General features: G+C 45.4%; 1 protein-coding gene across 1 annotated transcript in view; it reads left to right on the top strand.

The window, feature by feature from the left end:
- The window catches only part of LOC140389052 (S-arrestin-like), a 155,161-nt gene that overhangs the window by 116,243 nt on the left and 17,851 nt on the right, over nucleotides 1–21,067 (top strand). The window contains exons 10-11 of the mRNA XM_072473212.1: nucleotides 911–983; nucleotides 17,104–17,241. Coding sequence (XP_072329313.1) covers nucleotides 911–983; nucleotides 17,104–17,241 — 211 coding nt within the window. The remainder of the gene's footprint in view (nucleotides 1–910; nucleotides 984–17,103; nucleotides 17,242–21,067) is intronic.

Genomic DNA, 21,067 nt, shown 5'->3' with positions numbered 1-21,067 from the left:
GCAGGGCTACTGAGGCCGTGAGCTGTTGGCCCTCTGACTGGGCCGGCAGCTTGGAGAGCTGGCTGCCATCGTTAAATGGATGGCAGTCCCGACATTGGCCACTATTGATAACATCTCCTCCACGGTCCTACTTTGTGTCGGCTTGGGGCCTGCATTCGAACCTGGCATGCATGGCGGCATAATTCTGGCCATGATCTCTGGAACATCAGCCGAGGTTACTTTAAGGAAGGAAATCTCCTCTGGCCGACATGTGGCTCCAGACCCACAGCAATGTGCTTGACTCTAAACTGCCCTCTGAAATCACTTAGTTAGCCACTCAGTTCAAGGACAATTCGGGATGGGAATCAAATGCTGCGCTTGACAGTGACGCCCATATCCCATAGATGAATAAATTAAGAAAAAAAAATGTTTGAATGCAAAATGCAATCTGATACTGCCACTTAGATCCAAAAGGTCCATGCTACAAGGATGTGAATTCAGGCTTATTCCCCAACTACCCAATTGTGCTGAGCAATTTTACTTTGTGGAAATGAAATTTCATCAGTTTCTGGCCTTTGGAGCGGTATTCTGGTTTATGTCCTGGTTTATGTCCTGGTTTCAAATTTAAAATTACCCCATGTGCTGCCAAGACAGTCCCTTCTCAATTAGTGAATAGATGTCAAATGGCAGGTCATGTCAGGACCATTTGGGATCTTGCTTTGGGCAAATTGCCTGATGTGTTTTCTCCATTACAACAACTTCAAGAGTACTTCATGGGCTTTCAAGCACTGGGACTTCCTGGGGTTGTGAAAGACGCTCGATCAATGCAAACTCTTTCTTTCTTCATACAGTGAATTGTTTTTGTTTCTGAAGATGTTGGTGTATCTTTAAACTGTTCAGACATTCTCGACTGTGTTGTCTTTGTCCCCAGCCGATCAGGTTATGTCAGTGGTGCTGTACTCACACGACAAATACAGCCAGACGGTGGCTGTGCAGGAAGTGGAGTAAGTGAAACACTCAGTCCCGTTCCAAACCCTGCTTTGGTAAAGTTTCCTAGCAGCAAGCAGCACAAGCAATGTTTGCTCAGTATGTGAATTTATCTTTCTTTGATAAACATAACCAGTGAAGAATTTGCACACCCTCATTTAATTCTCAGCAGTGCAATTGTCCATACACAAAGAAAATAAATGCATGCGTTTTGTGGAGCCTGGGGCTATATTTCTGTATAACCTGTTGGCTTCTGGCTGCAGTAGGTCACTTGTGTTGGATAATCATTCTTATCCTTAATAGTAATGGCTTTGAAAATCTAGGGACAATAATATGTCTGACCATTAACTTTATTTATTTTGTTTCAAAACATTCACCTTAAGCCAACATACTGAACAGTGCACGCAGTGCTACTTAATTCTAGTTGAATTTTACCTTGGAATTATGAGGGTAGTATATTTAAGGTATGTTTAGATTGGTAATGGGGTGTATTTGGATTAGAAATGGGTTGGTGGTGGGGTATACTTAGATTGGTGATAGTGTACATTTGGATTGGTGAAGGGATATATTTGGATTGGTGATGGAATATATTTGGATTGACGATAGTAGACATTTGGATTGATGAAGGGTTTAAGGGCAGCACGGGGATAGGGTGGAGATGTGAGCTTGGGTCGGGTGCTCTTTCAAAAGAGCCGGTGCAGACTCGATGGGCTGAATGGCCTCCTTCTGCACTGTAAATTCTATGATATTTGGATTGGTGATGAGTTATATTTGGATTGATGATAGTAGACATTTGGATTGGTGATGGGGGATATTTGGATTGATGATGGGGTATATTTGGATTGGTGCTGGAGTATATATGGATTGGTGATGGGGTACATTTAGATTGGTGATGGGGTATATATGGATTAGTTCATAGATCATAGAATTTACAGTGCAGAAGGAGGCCATTTGGCCCATCGAGTCTGCACCGGCTCTTGGAAAGAGCGCCCTACCCAAGATCAACACCTCCGCCCTATCCCTATCCCCATAACCCAGTAACCCCACCCAACACTAAGGGCAATTTATCATGGCCAATCCACCTAACCTGCACATCTTTGGACTGTGGGAGGAAACCGGGGCACCCGGAGGAAACCCACACAGACACGAGGAGGAAGTGCAGACTCCGCACAGACAGTGACCCAAGCCGGAATCGAACCTGGCACCCTGGAGCTGTGAAGCAATTGTGCTATCCACAATGCTACCGTGCTGCCCTTTAGAGATGGTGTATATTTGGATTGGTGATGGGGTATATATGGATTGGTGATGATGTATGTTGGATTGATGGTGGGATAAAAGGATTGGTGATGGGCTATATTTGGATTGCCTACAGCTGAGCCCTCAAGCAGCCAATGCTACGTCCGCTTTTGACCACTGGCTAGCCTGCTTCAAAAGCTACATCCGCTGAAGAACCCCCGGGCGCACAGAAGCTCCAGGTCCTTTATTCATGGGAGAGCCCTGACATTTTTCCTCTCATCTGGGATGCGCCCACTTACGCTGAAGCAATGGAATCCTGAAAGGACATTTCGTTCGGCCGATCAACAAACTATACTCCAGGCACCTCCTGTCCACGAGACAGCAACTCCCCGGTGAGTCCCTAGACGATTTCAGGTGTGCCCTGCACATCCTGGTGAGGAACTGTGACTGCCAGGCAGTTTCGGCAGTCCAGCATACAGAACCTTTAATCAGAGACGCTTTTGTTACGGGCATGGAGTCGGCGTACGTCCGCCAGCGCCTATTGGAGGGGGATACGCTTGATCTTGCGGGAACCAGGCAGCTCGCGAACTCGTTAACAGTGGCCTCCCATAACGTCCAGTCGTATGCCCCCTGACCGCACGGCACCGTCATGGGCATCGTGGGCCCCACTAGCTACCGACCTCAGCCCACTGCAAGCCTGCACCGCGCGGCAGCCAGCCAACCCCAGGGGCCCAAATGCTACTTCTGCGGGCAGAACAAACACCCCCGGCAGCGCTGCCCGGCGTGGAACGCAACCTGCAACGGCTGCGGAAAGAATGGACATTTTGCTGCTGTGTGCCAGGCCCGGTCAGTCGCCGCTGTTTCTTAGCCCAGCGTTCCTACACCCCCCACGTGCGGTCTGTGGGCCCCGCCATCTTCTTCTCTGCAGGCCACGTGCAGCCCGTGGGCGCTGCCATCGTCTTCTCCGCAGGCCATGTGCGGCCCATGGGCGCTGCCATCTTTAATGCCGCCCACCATGTGCGCCCCGTGGGCGCCGCCACCTTCGCCGCCATTTTGGACGGCGCCTCAGGACCCTTGTTCATCGGGAAGTTCGTCTGGCCGCTCATCGTCTTCCACCACCGCTGACCAGCCAGCATCAGCCGCAGCTCACCTCGATCACCCTCGATCAGTCCCGGCTTCACAACTTCGCAACCGCAACGACAACGGTGAAAATCGATGAGCACAAGACTTCCTGTCTTTTTGACTCCGGGAGCACGGAAAGCTTCATCCACCCCACTACGGTAAGTCCCTGCTCCCTCGCGGTACACCCAGTTAGCCAGAAAATCTCCCTGGCCTCCGGATCCCATTCCATGGAAATCCGGGGGTACTGCATCTTTAGCAACTTCCGGCTCTACGTCCTCCCCAACCTCTGCACTGCCCTGTTACTCGGTCTGGACTTTCAATGCAACGTCCAAAGCTTAACTTTAAAATTCGGCGGACCCCTACCCCCCTCACCGTATGCGGCCTGATGACCCTTAAGGTCGGTCCACCTTCCTTGTTTGCAAACCTCACCCCGGATTGCAAGCCCGTCGCCACCAGGAGCAGACGGTACAGTGCCCAGGACAGGACCTTTATCAAGTCGAAGGTCCAGCGGCTTCTGCGGGGAGGCATCATTGAGACCAGTAACAGCCCCTGGAGAGCCCAAGTGGTAGTAGTAAAGACTGGGGAGAAACACAGGATGGTCATTGACTACAGTCAGACCATCAATCGGTAGACGCAGCTCGACGCGTACCCCCTCCCACGCATATCTGATATGGTCAATCAGATTGCACAGTACCGGGTCATTTCCACAGAGGGCCTGAAGTCCGCCTACCACCAGCTCCCCATCCGCAAGGAGGACCGCCAATGCACTGCGTTTGAAGCAGATGGCCGCCTCATCACTTCCTTAGAGTTCCCTTCGGCGCCACTAACGGGGTCTCGGTCTTCCAACGTGAGATGGACCGAATGGTTGACCGGTACGTACTGCGGGCCACCTTCCTGTACCTAGACAACGTCACCATTTGAGGCCATGATCAGCAGGACCACGACGCTAACCTTCTCAAATTTCTCCACACCGCCAAATTCCATAATCTTACGTACAATAAGGAGAAGTGCGTGTTCCGCACCAACCACTTAGCCACCCTTGGCTATGTTGTGGAAAATAGAGTTCTAGGGCCGACCCCGACCACAGGCGCCCCCTCATGGAACTCCCCCTCCCCCACTGCCCCAAGACCCTGAAACGATGCCTGGGGTTCTTCTCCAATTATACCCAGTGGGTCCCGAACTATGCGGACAAGGCCCGCCCACTCATTCAGTCTGTGGTCTTACCCCTGACGGCTGAGGCCCGTCAGGCCTTTAACCGCATCAAGGCAGAAATCGCCAAGGCCACGATGCACGCGGTCGATGAGTCCCTTCCCTTTAAGGTCGAGAGCGATGCATCAGACGTAGTTCTGGCGCCACCCTCAACCAGGCAGGCAGGCCCGTGGCATTCTTTTCCCGCACCCTCCATGCCTCTGAAATTCGGCACTCCTCTGTCGAAAAGGAGGCCCAGGCCATTGTGGAAGCTGTGCGGCATTGGAGGCATTACCAGGCCGGCAGGAGATTCACTCTCCTCACTGATCAATGGTCAGTTGCCTTCATGTTCAATAATACACAGCGGGGCAAGATCAAAAACGATAAGATCTTGAGGTGGAGGATCGAGCTCTCCACCTATAATTACGAGATTTTGTATGGCCCCGGGAAGCTCAATGAGCCCCCCAATGCTCTATCCCGAGGTACATGTGCCATCGCACAAGTGGACCGACTCCAAGCTCTACACGATGGCCTCTGTCACCCGGGGGTCACCCGGTTCTTCCACTTCATCAAGGCCCGCAACCTGCTCTACTCCATTGAGGAGGTCAGGCCTGTCACCAGAGACTGCCAGATCTGCGCGGAGTGCAAACCGCACTTCTACCGGCCAAATCGAGTGCACCTAGTGAAGGCCTCCCGCCCTTTGAGCACCTCAGCATGGACTTCAAAGGGCCCCTCCCCTTCACCGACCGAAACACGTACTTTCTGAACGTGGTCGACGAGTACTCCCGGTTTCCCTTCGCCATCCCATGCCCCGATATGACTTCTGCCACGGTCATTAAAGCCCTGCACAGCATCTTCACTCTGTTCGGTTTCCCCACTTACGTCCACAGCGATAGGGGATCCTCCTTTAAGAGCGATGAGCTGCGTCAGTTCCTGCTCAGCAAGGGCATTGCCTCGAGCAGAACGACCAGCTACAACCCCCGGGGAAGCGGGCAGGTGGAAAGGGAGAACGGGATGGTCTGGAAGGCCGTCCCGCTGGCCCTAGGGTCTAAAAATCTCCTGGTCTCCGGCTGGCAGGATGTCCTGCCCGACGCGCTCCACTCCATCTGATCGCTCCTCCGCACTGCAACTAACGAAACCCCCCATAAACGTCTCTTTGCCTTCCCCAGGAAGTCCACCTCCGGGGTCTCGCTCCCAACCTAGCTGGCAGTTCCTGGACCCGTCCTCCTTCGCAAACACGTGCGGCCCCATAAGTCGGACCCGTTGGTCGAAAGAGTCCAACTACTGCATAAAAACCCGCAGTATGCCTACGTGATGCACCTCGACAGGCGCCAGGACACAGTCTCCCTCCGAGACCTGGCACCCGCTGGATTCCCACCCACGGCCCACCACTGGACACCACCCCCCTCCGGTTGCCCCTGCGCCACTCACCCTTCCCCCAGCACACCTCACCGCAGCCCCCGCCCCAGGAGGATCCGTCCTCCCACTGGTTCCACTCAGGGACGATGAAAACGAGGACAACACACTCCCGGAGTCACCGGTGACCAAGTCGGCACCCGCATCAACACCAGGACCAAGGCAATCACAGCGGAGGATCAAGGCCCCCGACAGACTGAACTTGTACATTTTTCCACCACCCCCGCCGGACTCATTTTTTTACCAGGGGGTGAATGTGGTAGTCACCACTAACTGTATTAGATGTATATTAGATGTAGTACGGTAAGACTCCTGTACTAGAGGTACATGGGTAAAATCCTGCCTGCTGGCTCCGCCCAGTAGGCGGTGTATAAATGTGTGTGCTCGCCGGTGCTGCTCCCATTCTGGTAACAGCTACAGGCCACACACCTTTGCTCAATAAAGCCTCGATTATTCACTATTCTCGTCTTTGTAGTAATCGATAGTGCATCAATTAGTGATGGGGTATATTTGGATTAGTGATGGAGTAGATTTAGATTGTTGCTGGAGTATATATGGATTGGTGATGGGTATCTATGGATTGGTAATGGGGTATATTTGGATTGGTCATGGTGTATATTTGGATTGGTGATGGGGTATATCTGGAATAGTGATGGTTTATATTTGGATTGGTAATGGGGTACATTTAGATTGGCGGTGGAGTATGTTTAGGTTGGTCATGGAGTATATATGGGTCGGCGGTGAGGTATATATGAATTGGTGATGGTGTATATTTGGATTGGTGATGGTGTATATTTGGATTGGTGATGGTGTATGTTTGGATTGGTGATGGGGTATATTTGGATTGGTGGTGGTGTATATTTGGATTGGTGATGGGGTATGTTTGGATTGGTGATGGTGTATATTTGGATTGGTGATGGGGTATATTTGGATTGGTGATGGTGTATATTTGGATTGGTGATGGGGTATGTTTGGATTGGTGATGGTGTATATTTGGAATGGTGATGGGATATATTTGGATTGGTGGTGGTGTATATTTGGATTGGTGATGGGGTATATTTGGATTGGTGGTGGTGTATATTTGGATTGGTGATGGGGTATGTTTGGATTTGTGATGGGGTATATTTGGATTGGTGATGGTGTATGTTTGGATTGGTGATGGGGTATATTTGGATTGGTGGTGGTGTATATTTGGATTGGTGATGGGGTATGTTTGGATTTGTGATGGGGTATATTTGGATTGGTGATGGGGTATATTTGGATTGGTGATGGTGTATATTTGGATTGGTGATGGTGTATGTTTGGATTGGTGATGGGGTATATTTGGATTGGTGGTGGTGTATATTTGGATTGGTGGTGGTGTATATTTGGATTGGTGATGGGGTATGTTTGGATTGGTGATGGTGTATATTTGGAATGGTGATGGGATATATTTGGATTGGTGGTGGTGTATATTTGGATTGGTGATGGGGTATATTTGGATTGGTGGTGGTGTATATTTGGATTGGTGATGGGGTATGTTTGGATTTGTGATGGGGTATGTTTGGATTGGTGATGGTGTATATTTGGAATGGTGATGGGATATATTTGGATTGGTGATGGGATATATTTGGATTGGTGATGGGATATATTTGGATTGGTGGTGGTGTATATTTGGAATGGTGATGGGATATATTTGGATTGGTGATGGTGTATATTTGGATTGGTGATGGGATATATTTGGATTGGTGGTGGTGTATATTTGGAATGGTGATGGGATATATTTGGATTGGTGATGGGATATATTTGGATTGGTGATGGGATATATTTGGATTGGTGGTGGTGTATATTTGGAATGGTGATGGGATATATTTGGATTGGTGATGGTGTATATTTGGATTGGCGATGGTGTATATTTGGAATGGTGATGGGATATATTTGGATTGGTGGTGGTGTATATTTGGATTGGTGATGGGGTATATTTGGATTGGTGGTGGTGTATATTTGGATTGGTGATGGGGTATGTTTGGATTTGTGATGGGGTATGTTTGGATTTGTGATGGGGTATGTTTGGATTGGTGATGGGGTATATTTGCATTGGTGATGGTGTATGTTTGGATTGGTGATGGGGTATATTTGGATTGGTGGTGGTGTATATTTGGATTGGTGATGGGGTATGTTTGGATTTGTGATGGGGTATATTTGGATTGGTGATGGGGTATATTTGGATTGGTGGTGGGGTATATTTGGATTGGTGATGGGATATATTTGCATTGGTGATGGGGTATGTTTGGATTGGTGATGGTGTATATTTGGAATGGTGATGGGATATATTTGGATTGGTGATGGGGTATGTTTGGATTGGTGATGGTGTATATTTGGATTGGAGATGGGGTATATTTGGATTGGTGATGGGGTATGTTTGGATTGGTGATGGTGTATATTTGGATTGGTGATGGGGTATATTTGGATTGGTGATGGGTTTATTTGGGTTTGTGATGGGGTATGTTAGGATTGGTGATGGGGTATATTTGGAATGGTGATGGGATATATTTGGATTGGTGATGGTGTATATTTGGATTGGTGATGGGGTATGTTTGGATTGGTGATGGGGTATATTTGGATTGGTGATGGTGTATATTTGGATTGGTGATGGGGTATGTTTGGATTGGTGATGGGGTATATTTGGATTGGTGATGGGGTATGTTTGGATTGGTGATGGGGTATGTTTGGATTGGTGATGGGGTATATTTGGATTGGTGATGGGGTATATTTGGATTGGTGATGGGGTATGTTTGGATTGGTGATGGTGTATATTTGGATTGGTGATGGGGTATGTTTGGATTGGCGATGGGGTATATTTGGATTGGTGATGGGGTATGTTTGGATTGGTGATGGTGTATATTTGGATTGGTGATGGGGTATGTTTGGATTGGTGATGGGGTTTATTTGGATTTGTGATGGGGTATGTTTGGATTGGTGATGGGGTATATTTGGATTGGTGATGGGGTATATTTGGATTGGTGATGGTGTATATTTGGATTTGTGATGGGGTATGTTTGGATTGGTGATGGGGTATATTTGGATTGGTGATGGGGTATATTTGGAATGGTGATGGGATATATTTGGATTGGTGATGGGGTATGTTTGGATTGGTGATGGTGTATATTTGGATTTGTGATGGGGTATGTTTGGATTGGTGATGGGGTATATTTGGATTGGTGATGGGGTATATTTGGATTGGTGATGGGGTATGTTTGGATTGGTGATGGGGTATATTTGGAATGGTGATGGGATATATTTGGATTGGTGATGGGGTATGTTTGGATTGGTGATGGTGTATATTTGGATTTGTGATGGGGTATGTTTGGATTGGTGATGGGGTATATTTGGATTGGTGATGGGGTATATTTGGATTGGTGATGGGGTATATTTGGATTGGTGGTGGTGTATATTTGGATTGGTGATGGGGTATGTTTGGATTTGTGATGGGGTATGTTTGGATTGGTGATGGTGTATATTTGGAATGGTGATGGGATATATTTGGATTGGTGATGGGATATATTTGGATTGGTGATGGGATATATTTGGATTGGTGGTGGTGTATATTTGGAATGGTGATGGGATATATTTGGATTGGTGATGGTGTATATTTGGATTGGTGATGGGATATATTTGGATTGGTGGTGGTGTATATTTGGAATGGTGATGGGATATATTTGGATTGGTGATGGGATATATTTGGATTGGTGATGGGATATATTTGGATTGGTGGTGGTGTATATTTGGAATGGTGATGGGATATATTTGGATTGGTGATGGTGTATATTTGGATTGGCGATGGTGTATATTTGGAATGGTGATGGGATATATTTGGATTGGTGGTGGTGTATATTTGGATTGGTGATGGGGTATATTTGGATTGGTGGTGGTGTATATTTGGATTGGTGATGGGGTATGTTTGGATTTGTGATGGGGTATGTTTGGATTTGTGATGGGGTATGTTTGGATTGGTGATGGGGTATATTTGCATTGGTGATGGTGTATGTTTGGATTGGTGATGGGGTATATTTGGATTGGTGGTGGTGTATATTTGGATTGGTGATGGGGTATGTTTGGATTTGTGATGGGGTATATTTGGATTGGTGATGGGGTATATTTGGATTGGTGGTGGGGTATATTTGGATTGGTGATGGGATATATTTGCATTGGTGATGGGGTATGTTTGGATTGGTGATGGTGTATATTTGGAATGGTGATGGGATATATTTGGATTGGTGATGGGGTATGTTTGGATTGGTGATGGTGTATATTTGGATTGGAGATGGGGTATATTTGGATTGGTGATGGGGTATGTTTGGATTGGTGATGGTGTATATTTGGATTGGTGATGGGGTATATTTGGATTGGTGATGGGTTTATTTGGGTTTGTGATGGGGTATGTTAGGATTGGTGATGGGGTATATTTGGAATGGTGATGGGATATATTTGGATTGGTGATGGTGTATATTTGGATTGGTGATGGGGTATGTTTGGATTGGTGATGGGGTATATTTGGATTGGTGATGGTGTATATTTGGATTGGTGATGGGGTATGTTTGGATTGGTGATGGGGTATATTTGGATTGGTGATGGGGTATGTTTGGATTGGTGATGGGGTATGTTTGGATTGGTGATGGGGTATATTTGGATTGGTGATGGGGTATATTTGGATTGGTGATGGGGTATGTTTGGATTGGTGATGGTGTATATTTGGATTGGTGATGGGGTATGTTTGGATTGGCGATGGGGTATATTTGGATTGGTGATGGGGTATGTTTGGATTGGTGATGGTGTATATTTGGATTGGTGATGGGGTATGTTTGGATTGGTGATGGGGTTTATTTGGATTTGTGATGGGGTATGTTTGGATTGGTGATGGGGTATATTTGGATTGGTGATGGGGTATATTTGGATTGGTGATGGTGTATATTTGGATTTGTGATGGGGTATGTTTGGATTGGTGATGGGGTATATTTGGATTGGTGATGGGGTATATTTGGAATGGTGATGGGATATATTTGGATTGGTGATGGGGTATGTTTGGATTGGTGATGGTGTATATTTGGATTTGTGATGGGGTATGTTTGGATTGGTGATGGGGTATATTTGGATTGGTGATGGGGTATATTTGGATTGGTGATGGGGTATGTTTGGATTGGTGATGGTGTATATTTGGAATGGTGATGGGATATATTTGGATTGGTGATGGGGTATGTTTGGATTGGTGATGGTGTATATTTGGAATGGTGATGGGATATATTTGGATTGGTGATGGGGTATGTGTGGATTGGTGATGGTGTATATTTGGAATGGTGATGGGATATATTTGGATTGGTGATGGTGTATATTTGGATTGGTGATGGTGTATATTTGGATTGGTGATGGGGTATATTTGGATTGGTGATGGGGTATATTTGGATTGGTGATGGGGTTTATTTGGATTTGTGATGGGGTATGTTTGGATTGGTGGTGGGGTATATTTGGAATGGTGATGGGATATATTTGGATTGGTGATGGGGTATGTTTGGATTGGTGATGGTGTATATTTGGAATGGTGATGGGATATATTTGGATTGGTGATGGGGTATGTTTGGATTGGTGATGGTGTATATTTGGAATGGTGATGGGATATATTTGGATTGGTGATGGGGTATGTTTGGATTGGTGATGGTGTATATTTGGAATGGTGATGGGATATATTTGGATTGGTGATGGGGTATGTTTCGATTGATGATGGTGTATATTTGGAATGGTGATGGGATATATTTGGATTGGTGATGGGGTATATTTGGATTGGTGATGGGGTATATTTGGATTGGTGATGGGGTATGTTTGGATTGGTGATGGTGTATATTTGGAATGGTGATGGGATATATTTGGATTGGTGATGGGGTATGTTTGGATTGGTGATGGTGTATATTTGGAATGGTGATGGGATATATTTGGATTGGTGATGGGGTATGTGTGGATTGGTGATGGTGTATATTTGGAATGGTGATGGGATATATTTGGATTGGTGATGGTGTATATTTGGATTGGTGATGGTGTATATTTGGATTGGTGATGGGGTATATTTGGATTGGTGATGGGGTATATTTGGATTGGTGATGGGGTTTATTTGGATTTGTGATGGGGTATGTTTGGATTGGTGGTGGGGTATATTTGGAATGGTGATGGGATATATTTGGATTGGTGATGGGGTATGTTTGGATTGGTGATGGTGTATATTTGGAATGGTGATGGGATATATTTGGATTGGTGATGGGGTATGTTTGGATTGGTGATGGTGTATATTTGGAATGGTGATGGGATATATTTGGATTGGTGATGGGGTATGTTTGGATTGGTGATGGTGTATATTTGGAATGGTGATGGGATATATTTGGATTGGTGATGGGGTATGTTTGGATTGATGATGGTGTATATTTGGAATGGTGATGGGATATATTTGGATTGGTGATGGGGTATGTTTGGATTGGTGATGGTGTATATTTGGATTGGTGATGGGGTATGTTTGGATTGGTGATGGGGTATATTTGCATTGGTGATGGGGTTTATTTGGATTGGTGATGGTGTATATTTGGATTGGTGATGGGGTATATTTGCATTGGTGATGGTGTATATTTGGATTGGTGATGGGGTTTATTTGGATTGGTGATGGTGTATATTTGGATTGGTGATGGGGTATATTTGCATTGGTGATGGGGTATATTTGGATTGGTGATGGGGTATATTTGGATTTGTGATGGGGTATATTTGGGTTGGTGATGGTGTATATTTGGATTTGTGATGGGGTATATTTGGATTGGTGATGGGGTATATTTGCATTGGTGATGGGGTATATTTGGATTGGTGATGGTGTATATTTGGATTGGTGATGGGGTATATTTGCATTGGTGATGGTGTATATTTGGATTGGTGATGGGGTATATTTGGATTGGTGATGGTGTATATTTGGATTGGTGATGGGGTTTATTTGGATTGGTGATGGGGTATATTTGGATTGGTGATGGTGTATATTTGGATTGGTGATGGGGTTTATTTGGATTGGTGGTGGTGTATATTTGGATTGGTGATGGGGTATGTTTGGATTTGTGATGGGGTATATTTGTATTTGTGATGGGGTATATTTGGATTGATGATGGTGTATATTTGGATTGGTGATGGGGTATATTTGGATTGGTGATGGGGTATATTTGGATTGGTGATGGTGTATATTTGGATTGGTGATGGGGTATGTTTGGATTGGTGATGGGGTATATTTGGATTGGTGGTGGTGTATATTTGTATTTGTGATGGGGTATATTTGGATTTGTGATGGGGTATATTTGGATTGGTGATGGGGTATGTTTGGATTGGTGATGGTGTATATTTGGATTGGTGGTGGTGTATATTTGGATTGGTGATGGGGTATATTTGGATTTGTGATGGGGTATATTTGGATTGGTGATGGGGTATGTTTGGATTTGTGATGGGCTGTGTTTGGATTGGTGATGGTGTATATTTGCATTGGTGATGGGATTTATTTGGATTGGTGATGGTGTATATTTGGATTGGTGATGGGGTTATTTGGATTTGTAATGGTGTATATATAGATTGTTGATGGGGTATATTTGGATTGGAGATGATGTATATTTGGATTGGAGATGGTGTATATTTGAACTGGTGATTTGAATTGATGGTGGGGTATATTTGGATTGGTGATGGTGTATATTTGGACTGGTGATGGGGTATATATGGATTGAGATGGTGTATATTTTAATTGGTGATTTGAATTGATGGTGGGGTATATTTGGATTGTGATGGTGTATATTTGAACTGGTGATTTGAATTGATGGTGGGGTATATTTGGATTGGTGATGGGGTATAATTGGATTGGTGATGGGGTATATATGGATTGTGATGGTGTATATTTGGATTGGTGATAGTGTATGTATGGATAGATGCTGGGGTGTAAATGGATTGGTGATGGCGTATATTTGAACTGGTGATTTGAATTGATGGGGTATATTTGGATTGGTGGTGGTGTATATTTGAACTGGTGATTTGAATTGATGGGGTATATTTGGATTGGTGATGGTGTATATTTGGAATGGTGATGGGATATATTTGGATTGGTGATGGGGTTTATTTGGATTGGTGATGGGGTTTATTTGGATTTGTGATGGGGTATGTTTGGATTGGTGGTGGGGTATATTTGGAATGGTGATGGGATATATTTGGATTGGTGATGGGGTATGTTTGGATTGGTGATGGTGTATATTTGGAATGGTGATGGGGTATATTTGGATTGGTGATGGGGTATGTTTGGATTGGTGATGGTGTATATTTGGAATGGTGATGGGATATATTTGGATTGGTGATGGGGTATGTTTGGATTGGTGATGGTGTATATTTGGATTGGTGATGGGGTATGTTTGGATTGGTGATGGGGTATATTTGCATTGGTGATGGGGTTTATTTGGATTGGTGATGGTGTATATTTGGATTGGTGATGGGGTTATTTGGATTTGTAATGGTGTATATATAGATTGTTGATGGGGTATATTTGGATTGGAGATGATGTATATTTGGATTGGAGATGGTGTATATTTGAACTGGTGATTTGAATTGATGGTGGGGTATATTTGGATTGGTGATGGTGTATATTTGGACTGGTGATGGGGTATATATGGATTGAGATGGTGTATATTTTAATTGGTGATTTGAATTGATGGTGGGGTATATTTGGATTGTGATGGTGTATATTTGAACTGGTGATTTGAATTGATGGTGGGGTATATTTGGATTGGTGATGGGGTATAATTGGATTGGTGATGGGGTATATATGGATTGTGATGGTGTATATTTGGATTGGTGATAGTGTATGTATGGATAGATGCTGGGGTGTAAATGGATTGGTGATGGCGTATATTTGAACTGGTGATTTGAATTGATGGGGTATATTTGGATTGGTGGTGGTGTATATTTGAACTGGTGATTTGAATTGATGGGGTATATTTGGATTGGTGATGGTGTATATTTGGAATGGTGATGGGATATATTTGGATTGGTGATGGGGTATATTTGGATTGGTGATGGGGTTCATTTGGATTTGTGATGGGGTATGTTTGGATTGGTGGTGGGGTATATTTGGAATGGTGATGGGATATATTTGGATTGGTGATGGGGTATGTTTGGATTGGTGATGGCGTATATTTGGAATGGTGATGGGATATATTTGGATTGGTGATGGGGTATGTTTGGATTGGTGATGGTGTATATTTGGAATGGTGATGGGATATATTTGGATTGGTGATGGGGTATGTTTGGATTGGTGATGGTGTATATTTGGATTGGTGATGGGGTATGTTTGGATTGGTGATGGGGTATATTTGCATTGGTGATGGGGTTTATTTGGATTGGTGATGGTGTATATTTGGATTGGTGATGGGGTATATTTGCATTGGTGATGGTGTATATTTGGATTGGTGATGGGGTTTATTTGGATTGGTGATGGTGTATATTTGGATTGGTGATGGGGTATATTTGCATTGGTGATGGGGTATATTTGGATTGGTGATGGGGTATATTTGGATTTGTGATGGGGTATATTTGGGTTGGTGATGGTGTATATTTGGATTTGTGATGGGGTATATTTGGATTGGTGATGGGGTATATTTGCATTGGTGATGGGGTATATTTGGATTGGTGATGGTGTATATTTGGATTGGTGATGGGGTATATTTGCATTGGTGATGGTGTATATTTGGATTGGTGATGGGGTATATTTGGATTGGTGATGGTGTATATTTGGATTGGTGATGGGGTTTATTTGGATTGGTGATGGGGTATATTTGGATTGGTGATGGTGTATATTTGGATTGGTGATGGGGTTTATTTGGATTGGTGGTGGTGTATATTTGGATTGGTGATGGGGTATGTTTGGATTTGTGATGGGGTATATTTGTATTTGTGATGGGGTATATTTGGATTGATGATGGTGTATATTTGGATTGGTGATGGGGTATATTTGGATTGGTGATGGGGTATATTTGGATTGGTGATGGTGTATATTTGGATTGGTGATGGGGTATGTTTGGATTGGTGATGGGGTATATTTGGATTGGTGGTGGTGTATATTTGTATTTGTGATGGGGTATATTTGGATTTGTGATGGGGTATATTTGGATTGGTGATGGGGTATGTTTGGATTGGTGATGGTGTATATTTGGATTGGTGGTGGTGTATATTTGGATTGGTGATGGGGTATATTTGGATTTGTGATGGGGTATATTTGGATTGGTGATGGGGTATGTTTGGATTTGTGACGGGCTGTGTTTGGATTGGTGATGGTGTATATTTGCATTGGTGATGGGATTTATTTGGATTGGTGATGGTGTATATTTGGATTGGTGATGGGGTTATTTGGATTTGTAATGGTGTATATATAGATTGTTGATGGGGTATATTTGGATTGGAGATGATGTATATTTGGATTGGAGATGGTGTATATTTGAACTGGTGATTTGAATTGATGGTGGGGTATATTTGGATTGGTGATGGTGTATATTTGGACTGGTGATGGGGTATATATGGATTGAGATGGTGTATATTTTAATTGGTGATTTGAATTGATGGTGGGGTATATTTGGATTGTGATGGTGTATATTTGAACTGGTGATTTGAATTGATGGTGGGGTATATTTGGATTGGTGATGGGGTATAATTGGATTGGTGATGGGGTATATATGGATTGTGATGGTGTATATTTGGATTGGTGATAGTGTATGTATGGATAGATGCTGGGGTGTAAATGGATTGGTGATGGCGTATATTTGAACTGGTGATTTGAATTGATGGGGTATATTTGGATTGGTGGTGGTGTATATTTGAACTGGTGATTTGAATTGATGGGGTATATTTGGATTGGTGATGGGCTATATTTGGGTTGGTGATCGGGTGTATTTGGATTGGTAATGGGGTTTATTTGGATTGGTAATGGGGTTTATTTGGATTGGTGATGGCGTATGTTTGGATTGGTGACGGGGTATATTTGGATTGGCGATAGAGTATATTTGGATTGTTGATCGGGTAGATTTGGATATACAATCGATGTTAGGAGTTTATGGTCTTTTGTATTTCATTTGTATTGATAAGTGTTTTCTTGGTCAGTGAACAGGTGACTCCAGGTTCCACTCTGAAGAAGGTCTACACACTGCACCCCATCATTGCTAATAACCGTGAGAAGCATGGGTTGGCATTGGATGGAAAAATCAGACATGAGGACCCCAACTTGGCTTCAACCACTATGTAAGTTGGGGCAAGCTTGATGCTGCAATGGGTAACTCATGGGACAACGGTTTAACATTTTCCTTCGAAGATCCATCTCTCACATGTAAAATATTCTCTGCATTTGTTTTGGGATTCAGGCACGTGCACTGCACATTGCAATCATTTGCCTCATTTTGTCATCAGCAGCAGTTTGCAGTCCCTTTAGCACAATGTTGTTGTTCTATCCCACACTTAGTGGTACACAAGGCCGACTTGCATCTGTTCCCATAGCTGGGGTTTTCTGATCTGTTGCCAGAGAGTAATAGCTTGATGGGTGCCACTCCGCATCAAACATGACTGACAGGATTCTCTCCAGCCCTTACCACCTGTCATTGATGTGTGTTGAAAGGATTTTGCAGCTTGATGCTCAACCTGTTTGGCCACATTATGAACGTACCTTCCTTGGCCATCAAGTTCAAGGGTGAGACTGAAACCCAGAGCTTCTGGCTCAGTGACAGGGACACTACCTACTGCACCACAAAACATCCCTTTAACACAATTAATTCATCCCAAATCATGCATAGCAATACAGTGAAGGTGGAGAAAGATGTCTGAGAGTGTAAAATTAAGCTGCACGTGATGGAATCCTCACTCATGAGATTCCTTTTTGGGTCCGCTCCAAACTTTTTATACATCTCTATCGGGAAACTGTCCGACCCGGGGGTCTTCCCTGCCAGCATCGCAATAAGTTGAGCAGCTTATAATGGTGGAGCAGACTCGATAGGCCTAATGGTCTAATTCTGCTCCTATGTCTTATGGTCCTGTATCAGGCTTCACCTGGGCGGGAATGGTCAGAGGATTTGGTGGATTCAGAGAGGTGTTCTACAGCAGGATAGACAGCCTTGCGCTGCCAAATTTTATATTTTTTATTACTGCTGCGCGGAGCTGTTGTGGGGCCCCGGGTCTACCTGGGTGTGTATGGGGTCTGGGCCGTGTAGGGGGTCCAGTTTGTGGGCACTGGTGAAGGTGTCCCTTCTATTTGCTCCAGCAAAGTACTCGTCAATCCCAGTTGTTTCCACTTTTAAAATATGGAGGTAACCCCGTCAACATTTCAAGTTGGGGTCAGCGTCAAGGCTGGCTTCTATTTGTGTTAATAACCTATTTGAGTTGGCACGGTTGGATGCTACGTTTGGGATATGGAAGGGGAAGGGTCTGGATAGAATTTTTGATCTATTCCTGGAGGAGAGGTTTGCTCGCTTGGAAAAATTGAAAGAAAAATTCTGAATTCGGGCTCTCGGGCTCGGACTCGTTTAGGTACCTCCAGATACAGAATTTTGTTAGGCGATGTTTTCGGCATTTCCAGTGACACTGCCGTCTTCTTTGCTGGAGAGGATCCTTTCCTGTTTGGGGTCAGACGAGGGTAGTATGTCTGGCACATATGGATGGATTTTGGGGGAGGATTCAGTCTCAGTGGAGGGGGTGAAGGCCAAATGAGAGGAGGAGCTGGGGCCTATATTGGAGGAAGAGGTGTGGAGGGAGGCCCTTTGTAGGGTGAACGTTGTCGTGTTGTTCACCCTGGGGTAACACGGATTGCACACGATTCAATTAACTGATCAAGAATACACCAAACGAAGGTGTTGGTTCGATAAAAGATTTATTGAACTCTAGCAACAAAACACACAGCTGCCCATGGGTTGACTCTCTACTACCCTCAGTAAACTAAAGCTAACTATCTAGACCAGGCTAGCTCTGATCCACGTGTTGGAGGTGTTGAATGATTTGTACACCCTGACTATCACTATAGCTATCGCCAGTGGAAAGAGGCAGAGTGCTCCTGCCTCGTGTGTTTTATAGGTGTAAGTCCCCCTCTGGTGTCCTGTCTTGTGGTTGGTCATGTTCTGTTCTGTAGATTGATTGGCTCACAACAAAAAAATTTTGTTGGCTGCTTAGAGCAGAAACAACATATTTACAAGAGTAACTATATACAAAATCAGTGAGTGGATGGATATGTACATGTAAGGTGTCTAGCGTGCAGAACCATAACATTGTATATACAGGGAATTATTTATAAGTCCAGTCGTTGAGGCTGTCGACGGATTCTCGTGGACCGCCTGAGAGGTGGAGGCGGAGATGATGGTGTCTTGACCGGTTGGCATTCAGCCAGGCTGGTGGCCTCATGGAGCGAGGTGTCCGGGTCGGGCAAAGTGACATCTGGGAAAGTGAGATCCGGTGGTGGGCATGCAAGTTTGCGTAGCGTCCTTCTGTTGCGCCTTACAATCGATCCATCCGCCATGCGAACCATGAACAACCTGGGAGCAGCCTGTCGAACCACAACAGCAGGAGCTGACCAGCCGCCACCAGGCAACTGAATGCAAACAGTGACCTTCGGAGAGAGGAGCGGCAGATCCGTAGCGTGAGCATCATATGTGATCTTTTGCCTGGTTCTGATCTGCTGCATCTTTTGCAACACTGGAAGATGATCCAGGTCAGGTACATGAATGGCCGGGACAGTCGTCCGCAGGTTACGATTCATTAGGAGCTGAGCCGGAGATAACCCATTGGACAAAGGGGTTGCCCTGTACGCCAGAAGAGCGAGATTGAAGTCCGAAGCTGGGTCCGCAGCCTTACAGAGCATTTGCTTCAGGACGTGGACCCCTTTTTCCCATTAGATTGTGGGTAATGCGGGCTCGAGGTGATGTGCTGGAAGTGGCATTGCTTTGCAAAGTTGGACCATTCTTGACTGAAGAAACAGGGACCGTTGTCGCTCATGACTGTGAGCGGAATTCCATGCCTGGCGAATGCCTCTTTGCAGGCCCGTATTACGGTCCGAGATGTTAGGTCCGATAGTTTCACCACCTCGGGGTAACTGGAGTAACTGCGTGAGCACCAAGCTCTGGAGGCTGCGCGGGATGACGATGCGATCCAATTTCAGAAGGATCCCCTCGACAACAGTTAGGTCATCCTTTACATTATAGTATATGGGGCACTACCCTTTCTGCCAGCCATTCGCAGAGGGTCCTTGGCGGTCTCCTCACAATGATGCCGAGTCAGTCGTCGGATGACGGGTGGGCGCTGGCACACAGTTTCACCTGCGCCTCGATGTCGTGCATGAAGTCTACCTGCTCACATGGTGAGGTGATGGCACGGGAAAGGGCATCTGCGATGATTAGCTCCTTCCCAAGTGTGTAAACCAGTTCAAAATCATACCTGCGGAGCCGAAGGAGAATGCGCTGGAGCCTGGGTGTCATGTCATTTAAGTCGTTGTGTATAATGTGCACCAGGGGTCTGTGGTCCATCTCCACGGTAAAGGTTGGGAGACCATACACATAATGGTGGAATTTCACGATGCCAGTGAGCAGGCCCAGGCATTCTTTCTCAATTTGAGCATAGCGTTGCTCAGTGGGCGTCATGGCCCTGGACGCGTAGGCCACTGGAGCCCAGGACGAGGTGTCGTCCTTCTGCAGGAGCACCGCCCCAATGCTGTCCTGGCTGGCGCCTGTGGAGATTTTGGTCTCCGTTGCTGGGTCAAAGAAGACTAGAACAGGAGCGGTGGTTAGCTTCGCTTTCAACTCAAGCCACTCTTCTTGATGTGCAGGCAGCCACTGGAAAGTGGTGGACTTTTTCACAAGGCATCTGAGGGCCATGGTGTGTGACGCGGGATTGGGAATGAACTTCCCCAGAAAGGTCACCATGCCCAAGAAGTGGAGGACCGCCTTCTAATCTTCTGGAGTCTTCATCGTGTTAATTGCCTGGACTTTGTCTGAGTCCGGCCGCACGCCCTGTTGGGAGATCTGATCGCCCAGAAATTTAATTGTGACCTGCAAAAGGAGCAAGTAGTTTTGTTGAGCTTCAGGCCGTTGGCATG

This window comes from Scyliorhinus torazame, chromosome 14 (genome assembly GCF_047496885.1).
Source record: "Scyliorhinus torazame isolate Kashiwa2021f chromosome 14, sScyTor2.1, whole genome shotgun sequence".
NCBI lineage: Eukaryota > Metazoa > Chordata > Chondrichthyes > Carcharhiniformes > Scyliorhinidae > Scyliorhinus > Scyliorhinus torazame.
Note: the sequence above shows the minus strand (reverse complement) of the source record. Positions and strands in the feature narration are given on the sequence as shown.